Genomic DNA, 23,909 nt, shown 5'->3' with positions numbered 1-23,909 from the left:
AGAGGCATGTCTATATGAGCGGAAAGTAAGGACCCTAGTCTGTTGTTAATTACCTTTTGAAGAATTATCATTTAAACTATTAATTTCTACTTAAAGACTTGTGAAAGTCTAGCAATTCCATCCCCAATCACCCTTTAGGAATCCCATACAAAACATTCCTACTTTCGACATATAAACAGATAAACGCATACCACCATAACGGTCTCATTTTGAGATACGCACTGTCCACACTATTGAGAAGAGGGGAGGGAGGGGGTCGCGCACACACACCCTCTGGACCCGCCTGTGCAGAGCACCATGATTGTCCCCTTTTATGAAGTACTGCTCTTATGATTTCAACATCACTGATTTCATTCCACGTCACATTAACGACAAGTTAACGACATAAACGGGTGTCCTTTAACTTTTAAACTTGTACACCCGATCCTGGTTGGAAGTGCTCTTCAGCATGTGGGGCCAAATTGAACTATGCACAAAATCACGGGATCGTCTGGACCAGACTCATATGTTTAGACCTCCGTCTGAAGTCAGACTTACACCTCCATGCATTGAAGTTGTACAATGACATGTACACTTGTACCGCTAACGCCGCAGAGCGCGGACTGCGTGTAAACAGAGTTCAGTATAGTCATATATCTGATTAATGCCGAGTGCAGCGTCAAACAAGGATACGTTTTATAAAAGACATCACACTTCGGGACCCGCGGATTGTCAAAACAAATATATTTTAAACTCGACGTTACCAGAAACGTTTTCACGCATGGCACACTAGTACTGTATTATTTTCACAGCTAACAACAAATTATACTGAAAACAAAGCTTAACACACGTGAGTATAAATTCACGACAAAGGGGATTCAGTTTTACAGCAAAGGCTGTTTCCAAATCCGTGATTATATAGCCTATGCAGCATTATACCTAATATGATAAACAGACGCCGTGTGTGCCCAATACAGGAACGCCAATAAAACCTTAATTAATCGTTGTTTACGGAGCTTTAACCTATTTGAAGAGGCAACATATCAGTGAGAATTGTATCAACAGAGTGCTTGTTAGGCGGTGCTGGGCGAGTGTAGATATATAAGATACACCGCGATGATAGATTCTGCTGAAAGGACAGGCCTTAAATGCGAAGGTACTGACAATAGCAAATAATATGTAATGTAGAATAAATATGTTTTTGTCGTCGAATCGGTATTAACAACGACAGGCGATCTATTGTGTGTCTGGGATTAAGGTTCAGGCGTATTTTTGATCAAACTGAAGCTTTGGAACCACTGAATTATCACAACCTCTTCTGTCTTCTAAAACACTGGATGCGCCCGTTGTTATATTTTTAAAAACTCCGCTAAAACGGCATCCGTGATAGATCTGCGGGTAATGAGACTGTATCGATTCTGGGCGTGTCCGATTTGGCGTTCAATAGCTGTCACGCTGTTAGAGGGTCTAGACACAGGATTCGAAAGGTTGCATAACTATAATGGCAGTGGTCTGACCATATCAAGCGCTTCTCCAGGACACATCCCATCGCTGCTACCAAACTACCTCGTTAGCTGGAAGAGCGCTTCTTTCGACTGTCACTACCAACGGACTAGACGGCTATCCTCACGTGAAAGCCAAATCAATCGATATTTCGACGAGAGTCAGTTTTGTGGAACATTGTCAATAACATATCTTGTCGATGTGAAATGCCTGTCTGATGACTCTATGTTTTGCAACATGAATTGCAGGCCTGGCTGTTGACGCTTCTCCATCTTTACGTTCATGGCATCGGCTGCTGGCGGAGTAATCTCTCTCGAAGTAGTTCCGTGATGCGGTCGAGTGCGGATCGACATTATTTACACGAGGTTGTGAAGCGCCAGTTTCAGCAGACGCCATACGCTAAATGAGAAATGCGACGACTATGCCGATACTTGTTCATTTGTCGCGTGCAATGTACCACAGTCTCGGCTAACTACATGCAGTAGATGTGGACTTGCTTTGGAGTCTAGCCCTTTAAAATATATATATTTGTGCCAAGACTATGGTCGTTTTACTGTAACCGCCATAGGAGTGGACGATCTCAGCCATTTTGGAGGATGTACGATAGCCCAGTATATATAATGTAGCGGGAAAAAAGGGTTTAAAATGCCGGTGCGTCGAGGACATGTGGCCCCGCCAAACATTTTCATAGACACTATCATCAGGAAGTTTGACGGCCAAAGTAAGTACCAACACATTTTATTTAGCACTCCGTCATATACAGGATTGCATATTCTGTGATTTACCATTTCTCCAACGATGGAACCAATGGTTGTGACATCATTGCTGCTCGATCGTACAATAACAGTTTATAACGAAAATGGGATGTCTCATGTTGTAGAATTCCCAGTCTCTTTGGATTTCCCGTAGAATGTGTTGTTGTAAGATGATATACTTTGTGCGACCAGCTGTCTAACATCTGTGGACAATTACTCGCCATGTGCACAGGAGGAGAGCGATATAAAATCTCTTGCTTCCCCTCCCCCCACCCCTCGACGGAGGGGGTCGTGCAGAGTGGTATCTGGCTGGTGTATAACAATATAATGCACACCGTGCCATGGAATAAAAGACATATCATATTTACGGGTATGATGAAAATGCCAATGCGTGTTGACGCCTCTTAACTGGGAATGTTTACAAGCACTTTTCTTTCGGCAGCGAAACTGGCCGGGGAATAAATGCCGTGAACCGATATATAAACAAAATGCCTTTAGTCTGACACGCAAAAATGTTTTATTTCCCAGTCAAGCAAAGCTTACATGGAATATGATATTAATTACACAATACCATTGAAAACTTTATTCAAACATGACAGATGCTACTGTTGGCATTGATTTTGTGGAGTATGTTTTCCCCTGCATTCAATATATTTTGAAAAATGAGGCTAATGACAAATAGTAACATGATAATGTGTTAGTGTGTCACACACATCCAATTATGATAAATAGTTTTAGAATTTATGCATATTTCATTTCAAGTAATTTTTATTATGATTCATTAGATTTTTAAAATGATTAATTCATGTTATGTTTGCACTGATCACATTTTAAAGCAACTGTCTTGTAAACATGTATAAATGAACAAGTACAGACGACAGCTCAGAGAAAGCTTGTGAGGTGGAGTATAGTGAGTGATGTTCTGGTCTATACTTAAAGTCAATGAATAAGTCTATTGATTAATTTTATGATAAAGGCATGCTAAATGTTGGAATTCAGTTCAAGTGCCTCGTGCATTGTACTCAAGAAAAATAGATCGATTTGGAAGTACGATATTTTCACTGACAAGACTGACATTGACTTGGTATAGAATGAACGCTATAGTGTGCAGTGTATCTGTTTAGGTGCTATCCCTAACACTGCTTACCTTTCATGGGGACATAGGAGTTGGATAAGCCGACAGGGGCAAGGTTCATCGATCATAGATGAGATTTTAGATGTTTTTGTCAATTTGGGGATTTATTATTTATAGCTTAATGATTTATTTTATTACTGAAAAGTATGTGAAATTAGTGAGGCTCCACGGTTGCATATAGTGAGTGCTACAGTGTCACTTGATGTCATGTAGTGAGTGCTATGGTGTTTTAATTGATGAGCTCAAATTTCCAATTAGAAGGATACACTGGCTTCCATGTTTAATTTTGAACAATGGACTGGTTTAATGATTGATGTCATTACTGAAAAGTTTTTGAAATTGATTTTGCCCTATGATTTAGCTTAGCTTCTTAGTTAATTGTTAATTGATGCTGTTTAACTGAAACTTTCGAACATTGTTGTCTCGATATCTCGCCTTCAATGTTTCATTTTAAACAATGTACTATGACTTTATGACAAGACAGATTATTGTTTTATTTCTGTCATCTGTACACATTTAACAGACAGTGGTTCTCTTGATTATCTGTCTGTAGACCTGTGTAACTGGATAGAAGAGTCTATAACAAGGTCATCACAAAATAGTGAGATATTTTTAGTTAAGTATTATCTGAACTTTTTATACCCACTGGTCCATCGATAAAAAGCTTTGACTGAACCAGAACAAATGTGTTAAGTCTTATGCATCAACAGAATGTGGACTTTCGGCAATATTGGTTCGAATAATAATGGCTTCAGAACTGTTGCAGATGAGATTAAATAACAAAAGTAAATAAGTAAATAATTAGAACATTTTTCCCTATATATGAACTCAGTGTGACCATAACATAGGTGTTTATGACATGAAATGTATTTTGTCTCTGGTATTGAACTTTGATTTTCCTTAAGACAAATGACAAAGGGACAACTTGGTGAGTTTGTCACATTTTAATGGGTTATCCTGGTACATTATTTTTGAAAAATGTTTTGATCTTTTCAGCTGACAGAATTTAAAACGATCTGAAATTCTTTCAGTGTTGTGTTTGAACATGTGAAATGCTATTTGTTTCATAACTGCTGAACAGTTCTACATGAACATTGTGATATGGTCAGAATCAGACTATGGAATCTGCTTTTAGTACAGACGTCTTGTGATTATTGTAATATTATGGTCACCTTTATTTATCTAACAAAGGATGTTATACAGAAATAATTTTAGAAAGAAAATGTGCCCATGTGGTTCAGCATTTACACAACTGAAGTACGCGCTGGTACAGGGGAGGTGGGGTGGCTTTGTGATTAAAGCGTTTGCTCATCACGCCAAAGACTTAGGTTCAATTTTCCCTCATGGGTACTGTGTGTGAAGCCCATTTCTGGTGTTCCCTGCTGTGAGGTTATTGGAATATTGCTAAAAGCGGCATAAAATCATACTCACTCACACGCTGGTGCTATCAGCTCTTATGACAGAATGGAAACAATAGCATTACTACTTGCTATGGGTTATAGTTCCAGTGATGTCTGACGAGGACTTGTGACTGGCAGACTGGTAAATGTCTACAGCAAGTTCAAGTTACAGCAATTCCAGAGTGTATAGATCCATCTTCAACACTATTTTAACTGCCTTCAGTTATGATGCTTCAAATACTTGATGGAGATTTTCTGACACTTTCTGTTCATTAACATTACTTGGTCAAGGAGTCTAGCCTGTTTGAATTTGTGGCATTTGTTCATGATAGTCATACCCCAGCAGATACATCCTGTCCTCGTAATCCGGAGTCTTGTTTCTGACCTATATGGGGAAGGTAGAGTAGAGCTAAAAGCATTCTCTCTCAATGCCGCAGGGCTGTGTATTATGTGTGAAGCCCATTTCTGGTGTCCCCTGCTGTGATATTGCTGGAATATTATGAAGCGGTGTAAAAACCTACTCACTCACCATTAGCGTTATGTAATACCTTTTACAAGCAAAGCAGTGAGTTATTGTTGTGTATACCACTATGTAAGGTTATGTAGATATGTTAAGTATAATGCAAGCATGTAGTTGAGATAAAAATGTTATTGACCAGGAGCTCCTTTCATGAAGAAAACTTTCCTTTTTAGTTCAACCCTTACTCCCATTCTTTAACATGGAGCAAGGTTACCTTAGTGACTTACAATCACCTTAGTGCTTCATGAAAGGAGCCCAGGTTTAAAAGTTATAGATAACAATCACCCACTTATGTTTTTCAATGTCATCTGCACAGTAATAAAAATATATATTTTGTACTGATTTTTTATCTTGCTATTAATAATACATTTCAGTGATATGAGATCGCTGTAATTGACCTTTGAATAAACAACCACCCAAAAACTTTCCTCGAAGTAGCCATATTGTCTTATTTACAGCTATTTTTTTTCCAAAAAGTCAAATTTGTTTTATGAATGTTGTTAAAAGTACTTGACACTGTCAAGGTAAGGTAAGTGACTCTTGAATGTACAAATGATTCTTCTGAGCCTTGAGGCAATATGGGACGTGGTAACCTTGCCCTATATTTTTAATACCTGTTCGATTGATATCACAGGTAATAGGTCACATGACCGGGGAGTATTAGCATCAATCTGTGTTATTGCCCGGCATTGCAATGATACTTAATGTTTCATTAATCACGTCTATTTGATAACAAGGATACAGATTTGTAATATACAAGCAAGTCGCACAGATTGCCAAATTAATCATTGAGATTAATTAATCTGTTCTGATTAATTAGACTAATGTGTAAAAGTGGAACAACGCACATGCTGTTGACAAGGTGCCCTATACTTTTAGTCATGTGTTTATTCAACGTTGACAGATGGTGTATATAGCTCTATATCACCTAGAGTGGATTAAGGCAACATAACAAGCCAAAAATACCAGCTATACTTTATGAGGCTATCATTGATTTTGAGATTTTAATAGCATAGAGCGTGTAAAAACTTTAATAGCTGCTGTTGAAGTCGAAAGCTGTATTTTATAGGATCATGGCAATAAATTTTGTGTGTCGTCATCAAAGGTTCCTGATTAGAATAATGCATGTGTATTAAATGAGGTAGTTATGAGAGACAATTTAATATATTTGTCAAAGGTGTGGGGCCTTGAAGATAAGTTCAGTTCGTTCAAGAAGCATGTAATAATATTCATATTACACCCTACAATGTTTAAATATCGTAACCCTAGTTTTTGAGTGGTTTATTTAGAAAAAGGTTTTTGAAGATTGTTTTGATGCATGATCTATGGCTCTTGGAAGAGTCAACAATATGTTTGTAGGCTATAGGGGTATATGTCAATTTGTCATTGAAACCTTTCTTTCTATGCAGACATTGGAAACTGATAGAGTCTTTGGATACCCCAATACTTCTAAGCTGATATGTAATTTGAAAACCAAACCTGTCAGAACGCAATTGCATTTCATGCAGAAATGCATGAATGTTCCTGAAATACTTTGTAACTACATATTCCAGTAATTGCAGTGGTTTTGGAAATGATTAATAAATAAGTAGTTCTGTAAAACAGGTAATCAAAAAACAGTGTCTCTGTCAGGGTTGGATTCCATTGTGATGTGTCTTGAGCGAGGGCGTTAAGTTTTATGGTGCTTTTAGCAATATTCTAGCAATATGGCAGGCGACACCAGAAGTTGGCTTGAACCCATGTCTTCGGCATGATACGCTTTAACCGTTAGGCTACCCCACCACCCCTGATGTGTTTGGAAAGTTTACACAAAACACATTATGGTAATAATTCCATAAATTTTGCTTGGAGTGGCATGTCACACGTGAACGAAACAAATATGGTTGCATGGAACCACATAAAAAAATTGTTTAACATTTCTGTCCAATAAAATCTGTGATTTTACAAAAAATACAACTCATCTGATAAGATTGATGTAAAATGATAAACTGAATAAGAATGTTCAATATGCAACTGCGGAGTTTAATGAAAATTCAATTAGAGATGGAAAATATGTCCTTGGAACAAGTTTCAGCTGATAAATGTTTCATTCAGTTGAGAAGGCAGTGATTTTATTTTCATTGGTTATGTTGGTTCCTAGGTTAGGATTTCTCTTAAAGAATTAATCAAGCATCAACTTTATTGTTATTCCAAGAGGAGCTTTCACATTTACTTGAATTTATTGTGTACAATAACGAAAAAAATAAATTATGCGTGTCGATTTATTTAGACAGATGCAGATTTTTTCCATAGCTCTCTGCTGGTGTGTTGTGGCATTACCATGTGCTGGTAATTACGACACATATCACCTACATACAGTATATACTGATGTTATATGGCCTGACTGTTTTTTTTGACGATTATTGTTGTTTTGATTAAATGCACATGTTTTCAAACATGAAATATTGAATACACTTTGAAATGAATTGATCAACATTTTCAGGGACAGTATTAAAGTTAAATCCTTACTAAGTTTCCTCGATTGAAATGTTTGCAGTAGAACTGGTTGATGATAATTTCCCCTGATAAAAAACAATTTGGGTTAAGGGAATTGATTTAAGGATTGAGTCCACTTGTATGCAGCTGTTCATTTTATGACTGTTGCAAGGAAAATGCAATCGAGATGAAGGTGAAGGTCATGCTGTTAGTGTGCGAAATTTATGCTGGTTCTCTGGTCTTTGGCTTGTACAAATTCATCAGGACCCCTAAATTATAAGTCAGCAAAAGTCACAGTGGACAGTTAGTTTTGTATTGATAGTTAAGTAAATCAATGTATGTTATTTTTGACCAGTGATGTACTGATAGAACCACTGACTATTGTCCATTCACTAATACTGTGGTCTAGTGGAAAATTTTGAAAGGTTTGTTTCCCAGTATTTGTCATGCCATGGTTGGGGGAGCATAGGACCTGAATTCACTGTTCAAGGTTGTCTCCCTTAGGTGAACCAGGAATCTATGATCTCATTCCATTCTGACGTTGTTTAAAGGTTTATCAGCATTAAACTCGTGCTCAGGGGTTTGCCAAAGTGGTGGATGTGTATTACTTTTGGGGCAAGGGGCATTTTAAGTGTTAGCTTGATATATGTAAACCTTATTCTTGGTGTCCCATGTTGTTGTATATCTAGAATACCACTCAGAAGTGAAAAACAGTTCTTTCTCATTCTCACACTAAATTAACATCCTGAATACTGTACTTATGTAGAGACCAGCTTTTTAAAAGATAAATGCTTCACCTACGTAACTACCCAAGTTTCTGTAGTTTGTATAAGGTATATCATCTTATTACTACTGTATTTCCCCATGTAACAAGCATGGTATAAATGTGTATATATCACAGTATACCACCTTGTTATTGGATATCCCAGCTGGACATTGTCTGGTGCTGAACTTCGTCTTGGACTCTGTCTGGGGCAAATGTATTCCGTTTACAGGAGGGAAGCATCAAAAAGGTCTCTTATTAAAGATAATAGATAAAGTGTTGGATATTGACCTTAAGCAAGAAATGGGAAGCCCGATTTGTTGGCTGAAATGCGTGTTAATAATTTATGGCCATGGCCTGATGTTTCTGCATGCAAGTAGTTCAAAGCCAAGTTGGTAAGTTGTGCTCAGTGGCACTGTCGCATATTGCAGTAAACTAAACATTTCGCCTTGGAGGGGGTCAAATCAAAAGATCGATCTGTTAGCTGTTGTATTTATGACAGACATTTAATTATCTTTATCACTTTTTTCATTGTTTCATGCAACAGTTAATTATGTTTAAAGGCACAGTATGTTCACCTGGTCTACATGAGAGGTTATTCTGTCTTTTGATCTGAATCTCATTAGATTAAAATTCACACACAAAAGAATATTTTTTTTCCTTGTTACCTTAAATGAACTTAAGATAGGATTTTGATGTAAAAAGTTGTGTAATTCGTAATCTTTGCAAACGAACAAAGTGTTTTCATATTTTTGTAAGATAGCAAAAAAATAAAATTGCTGAGAAATGTTTGTCAACAACTTGGTTTTTGTGATCCAGAGAGATGCTTCATGCATGGCCTATATATCTAAATCAATTTTTGGCAATAATAGTATTTGTGATCTTGAGCGGAATGAATATTTATTACACAGGACATACTTTGATGATAAACAGTTCAGGTGTTTGCTACAAGTTAGTACAGTGAGACTCTGGGTTTATGCAATACTTAAGTAATTTTACACCTCTTTTTGCATGAGTCCAACAATTTCATGGCAGGGGACACCAGAAAAGGGTTTCACACATTGTGCCCATATGGGGAAATGAACCCAGATCTTCAGCGTGACGAGCAGAGGTTTTAACCACTAGGCTACCACACTGCCCCTGCATTATTCATTTTACATTTTACATTTTTCCTTAATTTTTCAGGCTGTTGGGAGTTACCACCAGTGTCTTAGGTCCTCGACAACTATTTAAAACAGAATCCCAAATCACATGAAGAATGATTTTGCAAGTCCTGATTACACCCATATAGGGCGTATGGTTAAGGATTGTGCTGGTTCCATTTGTATTTCATGATTTACTTTGTCAAAAATATTTTTAGGTAAGGAAAGCATGTTTTGTAGAGAAAAGCTGGTCTACTGCTAACATAGAAACATAGTCATAATTACTGTTTTGTCTGAAACTGAGTTTCAGGCTTTAAGTCTGGGGATATCCTCACCATGATTGTGTACGAAAATTGTTAATGCTTTTAAGTAATAACTAAAATAAGAAATTAACGATGAAATTGTGAAACAGTTATGTCCTTTCATGTTACACAAGAAAGCAGGTGGATTTACATGAGATGGTTATACAGTCATGGATGTTATTAGTAGAATGGTGATTTACCTGTGCCTCTCGGTTTTATGAAATGGAATCCAAGGCCGTAAGGCCTAGGCAGGAAAATAGCAACTAGGATGATCTGTGTACCAATGTCTCAAAATATGGTAATAAGGCTTTCCAAGTTATTAATTTGAGAGGAAATGGAATTGAATAAGGAGTGTCCTACAGCGGGATGTTTACTGCATAACATCAAACAGTGTTTTTCATCTTCAAGGTTAACAGAATTGGATTTTCCTTGTTTGAAACAAACTTTGTCGACTCAGCAATGAAAATCACACCTGGACATTAAAAGTTTTGCGCATATGATGTTGTCTGAAATTGAATTGTTTAAAATTCAAGCTTCAAACAGTCTTTTACTTCCGTGGTACTTACAGTACAGATATTTGCAGCCATGCTTAATAGCATTGTGTTTGGTGCACTATTTTGCATCCGGTAAAATGCGTCCTGTAAGGACCTTTCTTGTTTTTTCACCTAATTATTGTACAAGACGAAGTATGAAACTGTTTCCCTGTTCAGGAAATCAACTGAATGTAGTTTGAATCTAAAGCTTGTGAAGATTATTAAGTTTGAGTCAGGAAAAACATCAGTCTCTTGACATTTGCTTGCTGTATGTGTCATATTGGGTTTAGCTTCTGCCTTTGAACACAAACATGCAGGCCCAGCCTCTCAGAGAGGTTAATTTGTAGTTTATAGTATGGTGTACTGTTAATGGAGTGTGAAAGGATGAGAAAGAAGATCGCTTGGAAACATGTAATCCCTTCAACATCCAGTAGATCTGTGGTTTCAGTCAGAGGTGAAGATAGGTTATCTTCACCTGGGTGATATACTGGGTTATTGCATAAACATTTCGTGCCAGCATCATTAGGAGTTTTTTTGTGTTTCTTTTTGTAAGCATGTACAACATGTTATTGTTTTTAACCCAGGAAAAGGTTAATTAAATCCTGTTATTCCATCCCCTAGACCAAATAGCCAAGGCAACAAAATAAGCAGCACTCCCTGCCAAGCTAATCATGATGTAGATCAGTGTAGCAGGGAGGTACATGGTTATACAGCAGTGTTATGCAACACTCATACTCCCAGATGATTTGTGGAGAAGTTGGATTTAACACATGGCATCTACACCTGTTGGTTTAGGCTGCAGGTGTTAACAAGCTGCTAATAATTAGATCATGTGGAAGTACTACATTTGTTCATTGTAAGATGGTAGTGTGTATATTTTCTTTTTACTGATTAATAGACCTGAGCCAATATCTGAAAATATAAAGAAATACCAATTTCACTATGTTAAAGGAAGTCATTGAGCTGTATCCAAGACTTTAAAACTTCATGTTACTAAAAACATTTACCATTTGATCTCTTTTTTCATTAAAAAATGTGACTTCCCATATTTTATGTGAGCACACTTTTTAATTCCTGTTATGTCAGAGAATGCCCCCAAAATACATAAAACTGTTTTTGGTCATTGGTCCTTATGCATGTAATGTGCATACATTTGAAGTCACCTCTGCAAAGCAATGACCTAAGTTATTACTATTATTGTAGGTGCCTGTTGTGCAAAGATTAAAAATGTTTATTTTTTGTAAATTTGCTTTTTATCAGCATTTTGGCTGGATTAGGAAAACCATATTATTTCAATGGAAAGAAAATTGCTGTTGATAGGTAAATCATTTGGTACATAATATTATTGTCTCCGGCAAAGGCAGACACCCACACAGTACCGATTATTTTGGGATGGACCTATTTCTAAATTTTCTCAGACCCTGCAATTTTTAAAGATGAATAAAACTTTATTGTGTTACTGAAGTTTCCATTCCATGCTATCCATCATCATTATCCAAGCTTATCTGTCATTCATGTTAATGTGAGAAATATTTGAACTGAGTACACAAGCTGTTCCCTATGGAACTGAAAGAGATTATGTGTATAGATTATAACATAAATTATTTACATGCTTGGGCATTGAGAATATAACAATGCTCACCTTTGGGCTGATATATAATGTAGGGTTTGGGCAGTATAAACTGTTATATCCCAGTTTGACGTTAAAGAAAACAGTACATTTGTCATTAATAACTGTTGGTTAACAGTCAAAGTTAAAACAGTACTGACAAGGGGCAGTTGTGTGAATTTGAAACTCATGTTCAACACACTGGTCAAATTCTCATGGGTGAATAGTTTGTCTTGATTACTGTAGCAGGTTGATGTAGTGATTACCGTGATGTATATGCCTTCACCCACTCAAACTTGTTGCTATTATTTGTCCATCATGGTGAGCTCATTGATCCTTATCCATGTAAGATAGTAAGGTCTGCCACTTAATGACATCTGGAATACTATTGAACATTATGTTGAACATACAGTATATGTCAGTAGTTTATCAGTGACTTTGAAAATTACAATGATTTGAGTATAGATCTATTCTTTCCTTACAACTGATTTCATTTGCTGAGTCTAAATTTAGGCATCAATTACAGAATTAGCCTTCTCCTTGTTTAATTGTTAACATGACATGACACTTTAGTATGGTTTAAGTATTTAGAAAGACACTGGCAATTTTATGTTGATAAAAGTTTGAACTGACCCCTGTATATTTCATCGAAGGTCGTCATGACCTTTGTTCTTCAAAAGAACCCCGAATCTTAAAAGACAGGAAAATGATGAATAAGTAACTAATGGAGAAAGTGATAGTGATTTCCTCACTACTGCTTCTTCTTCTAACAATAAGTGTCTGGTGTAAGTTGTGATGAGATATGAAGAATCTCAAACTCCTTTGCAAATACACAGACAGACCTTTCTGAACTTATGGTTCACAATGCCTTGATTTTATTAGTGTTGAAAATGAAATCCTTTAGTACTTTTACTTAAGGGCATTTCCCTGCCATGTGTAAGGCTGAGATAAGGGCATTAGATGAAGTAGTTGGATATTGGTTAGTTATGAAATACATGAATTCATGGAATAAGGCACAAATGGCTTGTTATAACATAGTGTTAGTTTGCTGATTGCTTTCTGCCTCATACCAAATCACATTACTTTTGGGGATGTCCCAAAAGAAAGCAGGTGTTTTCAGGGATTGGGAAAGAGAACTTTGACAATGTGCCATTTTCAGGATTATTAGCCATTTCCTGAATTTTGAATGGACCACTGCCCTTGTATCAATAGTAAACTTCCAAATTTTAATGGGCAATTTTTCATTCTGATGTGCAAAATGACCCATGACCCCTGCCTTTCCCAATCCCAGTGTTTTGTTCCCTTAAAGAAGAAGAGGTTAACAGTTTTGTGACATACACTCAAAAGAATAATTTCTTTGCTTGCTTACTTGCTTTTCTGAACTTGTGTTCAAGCCATTGATTGACTTGATGACATGTTGATAATAACATATTGATGTCATGCAATGATAAGGGGTGGTGGGTTAGGCTAGTGGCTGAAGTTTTAGCTCGCCAAAGACAGGTTTTATCATGTGGGTTTGATTTGTCACATGGGTACAATGCTTGAAGGCCATTACTGGTGTCCACTGACGTGATATTGCTTGGATTTTGCTAAAAGCATTTAAAAACTACTCACTCACTCACTGACACGCTGCAGTGGTAAGAACTATAACACATTTAACTGTTAGTAGCCATGCCCTGTAAGTAACTGGCTCGACATTTTACCTGCAACCAAATATTGATAATTTTCTTTTGATATGGTCCCTTGTGTACCTCTAAGAAATTGATATTGAATATGGTGAAATTATCATGTTAATAGATTTGGCATTAAGCTGAATGGGCGATGGAATACCAGAAATAAATGGAAATATTGTGTTAAACATTCTTGATGACTTGTTAAGCATTGAATATATATATATATTTGATGGCTTACTAGTGCTTGCTGCTTTTATTGCTGCTTTAATGGAGCTGTGTATCGCTCATGTGTGGGGCAGTTATAATCACATCATATAAACATGTGTTTTTCTTCTTTACTGAGTCCAGTAACAATGATTCACCTTTAAAGGCAATAGATGGAAAAAGTTGTTAGGAAATGGGTATTTGCAAAACAAAGTAACTCATCATCGAAGGAAATAGATGGAATAAGTTGTTAGGAAATGTGTACATGTATTTGCTATACAAAAGTAACTCGTCATTAGGAAATTGATGGAATAAGTTGTTAGGAAATGTGTACATGTATTTGCAATACAAAGTAACTCGTCATTAGGAAACTGATAGAATAAGTTGTTAGGAAAGTCTTTGTTTGAAACAGAAAGTATTGTACTGAAGAAATAGGTAGTATAAGTTATCATTAAAACATATAATGGGGTGAGTCACTGATGCTGAAATAGATGGAAATTGGAATATGTTGTAAAGAAAATCTTCATTCAGTTCAGTGGTTAAAACTCGACTATTTTGGCAATGTAAGATGTTTTCTGGTCAGGTTGTTTTTAACTTGGATATTATCTCTACCACCATTTTTCGCGAAAATTCTTGATCAATCTCTGATTGTAAAAATGTTTATTCCAGTGGTTTTCAGGGTTTAATTTAGTGAAGTAAAAAATACTGATAAAAATTCTCAGTACAATGAAATACATGCTACATAAACACATGCTTGTCACGCCAAAGGCTCTGTTTGATTCCCCACATGGGTAGAGTGTTTGTCCCCAGCAGTGATATTGCTAGAATATTGCTGAGAGCAGCACAGAACCATAGTTACTCCTACATAGAAGAACATTAAAGTTAACTTACTGAGCAAAAACATTTAACAACTGTCGGAAGGAATTTTTATTAACACCAATAGTGTGTTTTGAATCGTCAATATTTCATCATCTTCCCATGCAACATACCGCTTATTCTTGCAATACCCTCAGAAAAGAAACCTGAACGAAAACATGCAGAAAGTGGATGGCATCATCATTATGGCATAAAGCAAGGCTAATTTCCTGTTCCATCGTAATCGGTCATGTCAGTTAGTTCGCCAAATATATGCATATTATTCTGAGAGACTTCTGCAAATATGAAAATGTCCTCCCAAGAGCATCAGTCTCGCCCTCCAGTGACTAAGTTGCGATCCACACTTAAGGTCAAACAGGGTCTCAGTGTTATATGAAATCTTGACAATATTATTTCGCATGGAATCACAAATTAATCTTCTCTCCGAGGGTTAAACAAAGATGGATGAATTCTTGAGAAAATTATTGGGTTATGAAATCCAACAATGATGGCAGCCGCTAATGTGTAAACAGAGTAGTCCAGAGTTCATTACTTGGCTTTCTGAGGGGCTTGCAAGAAGTCAATAGACAAGTGTCATAACTCTCCGGAGATGGTGATTAGCGGCAATGGTGCACAGTCACTGTGTAGTATTACTTTATTCCATGAGTTCTCCCAGTCTTCCAGGAATGGTGAGTCATTGTTAGAGGGTTTGCAACCTACTGTACCCATTTGCACCCAATTATTGGTCCATAGATTGGGAGTATTTGCATAAGATGCTTCTGAAGAATGAACGACTCTATGAGTGATCGACCTATGAGTGTGTACTTACATGTTGAGGAACTGTGTTAACTGGTCAGAGAGTTGCTCTCCAGGAATTATGTGGACTTTCTGAGAGACTGATATTCAGTGCTGAATCGGCTGTAAACATTCTGGGAAAAATCCCAAATTGGAATGAAAAGTGTGCCAATCTGCTTACCATGAATAAGAATTGTCTTTAGTAATGCAACTGCAAGTCTTATATACATGATTAGGTTTGACATTTTTGAAGTGAATGCAATTTTTAATTTAATATCTCTGAATGCAAGGATATGAGAACTGTGCAAAAATGTCCAATTTAGTCTCCCAATTTGCCTGCCACCTGCTCATAGTTTAAATCTAACATAATTCAGTGTCAGTGTGAACCCACATATTCGGGTTGATTTTATTGGGTTTAGTGACTTTTTCATCACAGCTTGGATGAATGTGTCTTTTATTCCTTGTAACCCTTTCATTTTCTCTAAGAACATAATTGAAAGCAAATGCCAACATAATAAACATCGTAACAACAATGCTGTTTTTGTCAATCATTCAGAATGGTGATCAACATCACCTTCAGCATGACCTTCACCTTTGTGCTGGCTCACCTTTAGCATCTATTCCCCATTCATCCTTTGCTAAGAGCATGTTTGTCCCAGTCATTAAGGTGCCAGAATTTGCGTTATGTTGCCTTGCCTGGAAGTGGAACTGTAATCAGCAGTTTGAATCTGTGATTTGCAGTGGGTATGATATTTGATTGCCTGCACCGTTGCTGTGTCTTCACCGTCAGCCAGGTCATACCATTTCATTTATCAGGGTAACACCACAACACAGATTTACCAACGAATATTCAGGTCTCTTGAATTAAAATTTACACATGTATTAATCAGATCGTATAATCTTTTACTTTTTGAAATAAGATGATGACAAATATTTGTTAAAAGATTGACAAAATGAATAATTCCAGCACATTAGCATGTGAATGAGTTTAGTTTTATGCCACACTCAGCAATCTTCTAGCTTTATGGCAGCGGTCTGCAGGTTAATTGGGTCTAGACCAGACAATCAAGTGATCAACAGCGTCAGCATTGATCTATGTAATTAGGCTACGATGGCATGTATCAACCAAGTCATCGAGTCTGACCAGTCAGTCCTGCTTCTTGTTAGAAGCATGCATTACCGAAGACCATTTCTACTCCCGATCTTCATGGGAGCCAAGTAATGAAGCAGAGATGAAGATACGCAAAAACATACTTACTGTTGCAGCTAAAAATGATAGGTTGATATTAAATCACATCTTCTGTGTTCACAGTGGTTCATCTGGGCATGTTCCAACTCCCATAATCCACCCAAATCCTACAAAAAATGACCGTAAAAATGTAAAGTACAGTGAAAATGTGAAATATTTTTTTTATATATTTTCTCAGATTTTATGAAAAAAAGAGCTTAATAACAAACAAATTTAGATGTCAAAATTTTCCCTCCGATTTGCCTTCAAAGACACTTCGTTCAGGGTCTCAGAAAAGTCAGGGATTCTGCAGCTTACAAGTGAAATAAGACGGCGTATTACAAACCGATTTTCTTGATTGCCTGGAGTGGCAGAATGTAAAGAGAGTTGATGGATACAATATACTGGTATACATGACTATGACTTAATGACATTTGGAGGCCACTGACATTTGAAAAGAAACATTTCCATTGTAAATGTCATAATCTCATGATCAAAACTAAACTCTTTATGACTTTTAACTAGGACGAGGAGGTCTGCTTTGTACAGTTAATGCTGCTTTGCTCTTTCACTAATTGCTTGGTGGGTTTTATTAGCATAATTAGATAATTCTGCTGTGGTGTAATGCTGATAACCTGACCAGTTGATGCCCATGTTATGCTTAGTGATTGACAGCCTTGATTCATTATGTGACTGTATTTCTTTCTCGTGCAGTGGCAGGTGTTGGTAGAGCGAGTGAGTGAGTGAGGGAGTGAGGTTGGTTTTGCCATACTCTGAGCAATATTCAATCAATGTCATGTTGGAGGACACCAAAAATGGATTTGATTAGCCATGACGAGAATTAAACCAGGGTCTTCGACATGAGTCAGTATGAATGTTTTTTAGCTGCTTTTAGCAATATTCAGTAATCTCATGGCGGAAGACCTCTGGTATGATGACAGACAGCTTAACCACACAACCACCCATCTGCCCCAGAGTTAAGCATATTTGTATGTGCTTAAACAATTTATATGTGCTTAAACAAAGAGAATGGATGGAAATAATTAGCACAGTGATCCCATAGAGTGCAAAAAAGCATGTCTTACAATATTAAAAAGTAATTAAGCACACTCATAGGATGCACGTAAACTCAGCCTTCCAGTCTTGTTGCATCTTCGCATCAGTCAGCAGGTTAGTTTCAAAGAAGGAAAATCCCCCTCATACATGCATGAGGATCTGCAAATGCTTGGTATTTGGTTTATTGTTTATACAGTGGTCATCTTGGGACCACCTTTTTATGCCTAGGACCCCTAAATTAGGACATGCAAATAGGAAGGCCTGGGTAAATCCCAGAGAGAAGTAACACAAGGATTTGTAGAGGAGGGAATCAAGGCTGGGAATGCAGAGATGATCATAAAAATTGTTACAGAGTGGAAAGAGGTTTGGTGCTGAATTAGGAGCCAGCTGGCTCAAGGATACTACATCCAAGGAATTCATGATTAAACTATATCATATATTTATGTATTATGTTGTTGTCCAGAAACTTAAAACCACTTTGAGTGTTTTTTTGTTATTTAAAAAGTATTCTCATTCTTGTTTGTGGGCTTCTGATTTGCGATCCACAAAACATTTGTAGCATTAAGACCTGTATTAATGTATGAATGTTGTAGGACTCAGAACATTTTGACTTCGGTTTGAATTTTATTTGAGCCAGGTAAATATTTGAAAAAAAAAATAGAATTAAGGCATAAGTGTTTTCATTTGTGAGTTAATCTTGGAAAACACAAAATAATAAAATAAAAAAAGGAATTACAGCATAAATTAACTTGGAAAACACATGAATAACAAATATACTATGTAGTAAACTGGGACATGTAAGGTTCAGATGTTTATAACTGGCTGATAATTTTTCGTCTGGTATAAATAATTGTTTTCCACACACAGACATATCAGAACAGAAGCTATAGTATTGTATCACCGGCAGATACTCCTGGTTCTGGGTGAGTCATTCAAACAATATGACAGAGCTTTCCCAGCAAAAATTCTCAGTTTTACTCTGTAAAACAAGGCTTTGGATAAATGTTTACACCCTAATGTTCCCATATGTTCCAGCAGTAATTGTTAGTTCCAAATGTTGTGAGGGAACTCTCTGGCACGGATCCCATTGCTGTAGTCCATAGCCTAGGGCGATACGAGTGAATAACACACAAGCTGGGTGTCTTTATAACATGTCTTAGACTCTCTTAGTCACTACTAGGAGGTGATACAAGGTTATAACATGACAGACTCACTCTTTGATGGTACTTTATCTAAGACATTCTTTATACAGGCCTGTTTTATGCCAGGGCTGATGTGAAATGGTACCTTTTTATCCTAAAATAAGTCAGTGTTTGAAGTAGATTTGAAACTGTTGTCATTTAATTGCTGGCTATTGACCCTATGTGGCTGTAGACACACATAAGGCAAAACGTGGAGAGTGGTTACAAAACAATATTAGCTTTAAAATACCACCATTGTTAAAGTAAAGGAGGCCATTTTGCGATTTGTTCAACCACTGTTAAATTCTTTCAACTGTTATGATATGGCTAACACATGTTACCATCTGCATGTCAGGTTACATCATAAAGTATGTTATTGTGTGTTGTGGGCGTTGTATATCGTGTCGTATATACTCGTAATGGAGTTAGCAGTGGTCATTATCCAAAATGTCTGGCAAATTTGCGAAAGTATTGATAGATATGGCTCATTATTGCCTTGAAGTTTCATATTGATTATCAGAGCACATTATCGATCATCAATCATCGTAGTCATTATTATATGAAAGAAGTAAGGATTGATGTCTCCTGATTTTATGGCAGCTCGGCTGAAGCAGAGCTCAGTTTTCTGAAAAAGGTGAAAAGATGTTAAACAATGGCCATTTCATAGTGAAGTCTTTATGTTTATTACAAACCTTGTGTTCACTGTGTTGTACTAGTCAGGCTTTAAATAATATTTTACAAAATAATATATGTGGTTGAAGTGTTTGCTTTTCACCGTTAAGAATAAGATATGATTCCTCACATGACAACAAAGTTTGATGCCCATTTCTGGTGTCCACAGCTGTGATATTGCTGAAAGTGGAACAATGTTAAATTTACCATAAAACCATACTCACTCACTGAATGTTACAATCACTAGACTTCGTCCACATCTTGAATGTATACTCTTAACTGACTCTTGTTTGAAATATTGCTGACAACAAAGGCATTAATTAAGTTTTATGCTGTTTCAAGGTGTTTGTTCACTGAGAATAATTTGAGTTTGATGTTAACTTAATAGCTCTTCTTCTACTGCAGAGGAGTCATACATTTCTTTTTTGTTGGTCATTATTGTTTCAAAGGGTGATCATTAACTTCATGTTGCCATGGTTACGCAACACATTTCTGTGAAGTATTTCAAACTTATGACTCTTCCACGTTCACGTATAATTCACAAAGTAAACTTGTACTTCATATTTGAAAAATCAATCATGCTACGTCTTGTTGAGTCTCAAGGCTAATATCATCACCTTATGATAAACATGATGAAAGAATTATTAATATGCCTCCTGCCAAGAACTCTTCTTACTATGACAGGTTGTAGGATTTGGTTTCCTTCCAAGATGATTATCACATTTTATCTTGACCCTGTGAAAACATGTTTCTGAAAATTGAAAATGGTTCTTAAGGAACATGTTCTTTCGATCTTTCTCTAATGATTCTGAGTTGACAACGACATGTCGACAAGGAGCCAGAACTGTCACCGCAGGAAAGTCTTGGAGAGAGCTCCATCATGCAATAGGTTGTCGTACGTTTCTGCATGGTGTTGGTTTTGTTCAAAGTGACTCAATTAGACCGTCCACGTTCGTGATGGACAATCTGTATTGATTCCAGGCATTATGGGAAGATAGGGCCAAGACTCGACTCGCATATTAATTTCATACGTATTATCCACACTCTTGATGGCCACTGGTAGCCGTTTGTATCATCTGAATTGAGCGTAATTAGGGGCTTTCTGTGCAGAGTTTAGGACAAGGTACCTTGCAGAGGTTAGCTCAATGATGTTTCCTTCCCTTTTATTCAGAATAAGGGCTTGTATATTGTGTCAGAGATGTCAGTTATGCATGTTAAGGGCCTGGTTATCAGTTTCTAAAGTCTTTTGAGGATACTCTTCATCGTGTTCTCTGTAAGTCGCCTTAAATTCCTTAAGACAAGCCCCTGGTGGATCTTCTAAGGAATGTAAGTCACAGTGAATTTATGGAAAAATCATTTCCTGAAATTGGTACCTTTCCCAAATAAATGTGGGGTACAGATGACTCCCGAATTACAGATAATTACTTACAGGAAATATGCAAGTTCTGTGAAATGCTTGAATTGAGACTTGTACTGAACCAAACATTTATTAATCATTTTAACTCTAGGAAGCTTATATTATTTAGCAATTATAAAGTTAAAGATGTTATTATGCATTGTTTAGTATGCATGATATATTTTTTCTGCACTTTGTATTTAGTGTATACATGACAAATATTTCTGGATCTCATTAAAGCGTGCATTTCTGATTTTATATGTAAACTATGGTTACAACAAATTTAAAGTGACTACTAATTTTAGTTGGCTTGGAAAAACGTATAACTGTTTTAAGAGTGTTTGTTACAAACATTGCTTACTGTATTGGTGAAGAAAAGATTACTAGATATGCAACCAGTTTTAGACCTATAAATGGTAAAATTAAAATTCTCTTGTATCTATTTAATTTGTGTTATGTCTTATTACAAATTAGCTGCTCATTTTTTCATTGTGAATTTTTTTATGACCAGGTGAAGGGGAGCTTCTGAACCTATGGCAGGCAGGTTAATTTCATGGGTTCATATCTGGATCTGTAACATAAATGTAATAGAACCATTTAATGTTTAAGAAGTGACAAGCAACAAGCAAAATTAGGAATGTAAATTGTAATGAACTACTTTGTATTAACGCAGTTAAAGAAAAAAAATGACAAGTGTTTTCTAGAATAACTAATTCAGCTACCACATATTTTTCAAGTTAGTTGTCATTCATCAGAAAGGTTACCATGGTTTTCTCTAGATCACATTCGGTCACCTTGACCGATGTTGGAGTCAAGATACTGGGAGTGGTAACACTATCATTGAAAGCTACCATGTTACCGACTAATTTGACAACACTGACATCAGTGTCGATGACATTGATGACCGCAGCCAGAGGTCATCATGTCCTTCTGTTTCACAGCAGCTGCCATCACTGATGCTGCAGTGCTGCTGTCCGATACCGCAAGATGACCTTGGTGATTTACCAGCCTTCGGTTCCTCAGTTACTGGCTTTGTCATTGCAGGGAAATGATAAAACACTGTCTTGCATTTGCATCCAAAAAATGCTTGTAAAGAATAATCTTTCTGTTCCTTGTTCCTCAATATTTCAATCTACCGAATTGGAGAAAACATGATGACGTGATTTATTGACAGGATTATCCGAGGTGGACAGCACTGTAGAGTGAAAATAGTCGTGTCATTTCATTACATCATAGAGTACTTGAGTCAGCCTCATTCTAAAAACAGTTTTGAAAATTTAATGCCAAATTTATGTCGAGGAAGCCTATCTGATGTTATACATCTGACAGGGAGATTAGGACTGGCTTGTTTAAATTGAAAAATGATATTTGGAAGGTCTCAGCAGTTCAAATTTCATTTATCCAATCGCGATTTAATATCCATTAGCTGTCAGCTTCGAGATGGTATGAGAGTCTTGCCTGAAATGGGAATTTTAAGAAGTGCTGAGAAGAAAAACAAGGTTATAGAACATCTGTAAACATTTATAAAGGAGAATGGAAATTATGAAACTGTCATCTTCTAATCATTCATATTGTTACCAGGAAAAAAGTCAACAACTGACTTAATGACACTAATTATGACGAGTTTGTATGGCCATTCAGGTGGCCCTTGATTAGATGTAAATTGGTAAAAACTGCTTCGTTAATTTGATTCTGATTTATATTAAGAGAAATTTATGGCATTTTTCCAACTTATTAAATTTATTTTGTTTCACTTGAAGAAATCCAAACATAATGAGGGCTTGTGTTAAACATGCACTCTTTGGGTTTTAGGGGAATGGAAAGAATGATATTTAATAACCATAATACGTTTTTTTGCTTTTATCTGTTTCTGGATGCATATCTTGGTTTTCATTGCAGCTGTATGGGTAGAGAGCTCACTCAATCTTATTTAAAAGATTTTGATGATTTGCCAAATGTTTTCACACCTTTTTATTTATATTAGTAATAAATGTAATTAGATTATCATGTTTTATTGAGATATATTCCTTGTACAGTAAAACCAGCCAATGACAAGCCAGAAAACAAGCTAAGATCAATGCTTATACTATAATACAGTTATAACAAGTCAGTGATATTACACGGAGCAGCTTGTCTTTCCAGTATTAGCTGTCTTTTACCAAAAAAAGTTCATTTGATGATCAATTGATGGAAAATTATCTGCATACTGACAAGCTGACATAGATTAATGGCTAGTCTCTGAAATGAACATATTTTACAGAATAATGTTTTTAAATTAACATAAAAAAATAAAATACAATGGAGCCCAGAGATTTTCTTTGTTTCCTGAAACTGTGATAAGATGGATTTGCCACAAATTCTAGACTTGTATGGGTTATGCTGGATACATTTGGTTCAGGGTCTGTACAGCAGACTACAGCAAAATACAGTGATTTGTGACTTTGTTAGAAATACTTTAGTCTGTCATACAGACCCTGAAGTATACATATCCGAGAAACCCACGCAAGTCTAGAAAATGTGGCAAGTCTAGATTTCCATAGCCTGAAGAAAGTCTCAGGGCTCCATTTCATTATATTATTTTTTTTCACTATGAACGTTTTTTGCAGTAAAATATGTTCACTTCAGAGACTAGCTATTAGTCTAGAAATGCATGTGTAAACTCATTTATGATTTAATGTGATGCTTATGGAGATAGTTTGAAAACAGGACATTTGATGCTGTACTACATGTTTT

General features: G+C 36.4%; 1 protein-coding gene across 1 annotated transcript in view; it reads left to right on the top strand.

Moving 5' to 3' along the window:
• Window positions 1-1,854: 1,854 nt before the first annotated feature.
• Window positions 1,855-23,909, top strand: part of LOC137255446 (potassium voltage-gated channel subfamily H member 6-like) — a 227,982-nt gene continuing 205,927 nt past the window's right edge. Inside the window, exon 1 of the mRNA XM_067792886.1 lies at window positions 1,855-2,203. Within this exon, the coding sequence (XP_067648987.1) occupies window positions 2,128-2,203 (76 nt within the window). The 5' untranslated portion in view covers window positions 1,855-2,127. The remainder of the gene's footprint in view (window positions 2,204-23,909) is intronic.

Source organism: Haliotis asinina, chromosome 11 (genome assembly GCF_037392515.1).
Source record: "Haliotis asinina isolate JCU_RB_2024 chromosome 11, JCU_Hal_asi_v2, whole genome shotgun sequence".
Classification (NCBI taxonomy): domain Eukaryota; kingdom Metazoa; phylum Mollusca; class Gastropoda; order Lepetellida; family Haliotidae; genus Haliotis; species Haliotis asinina.
This window is presented reverse-complemented; position numbering and strand designations above follow the sequence as displayed.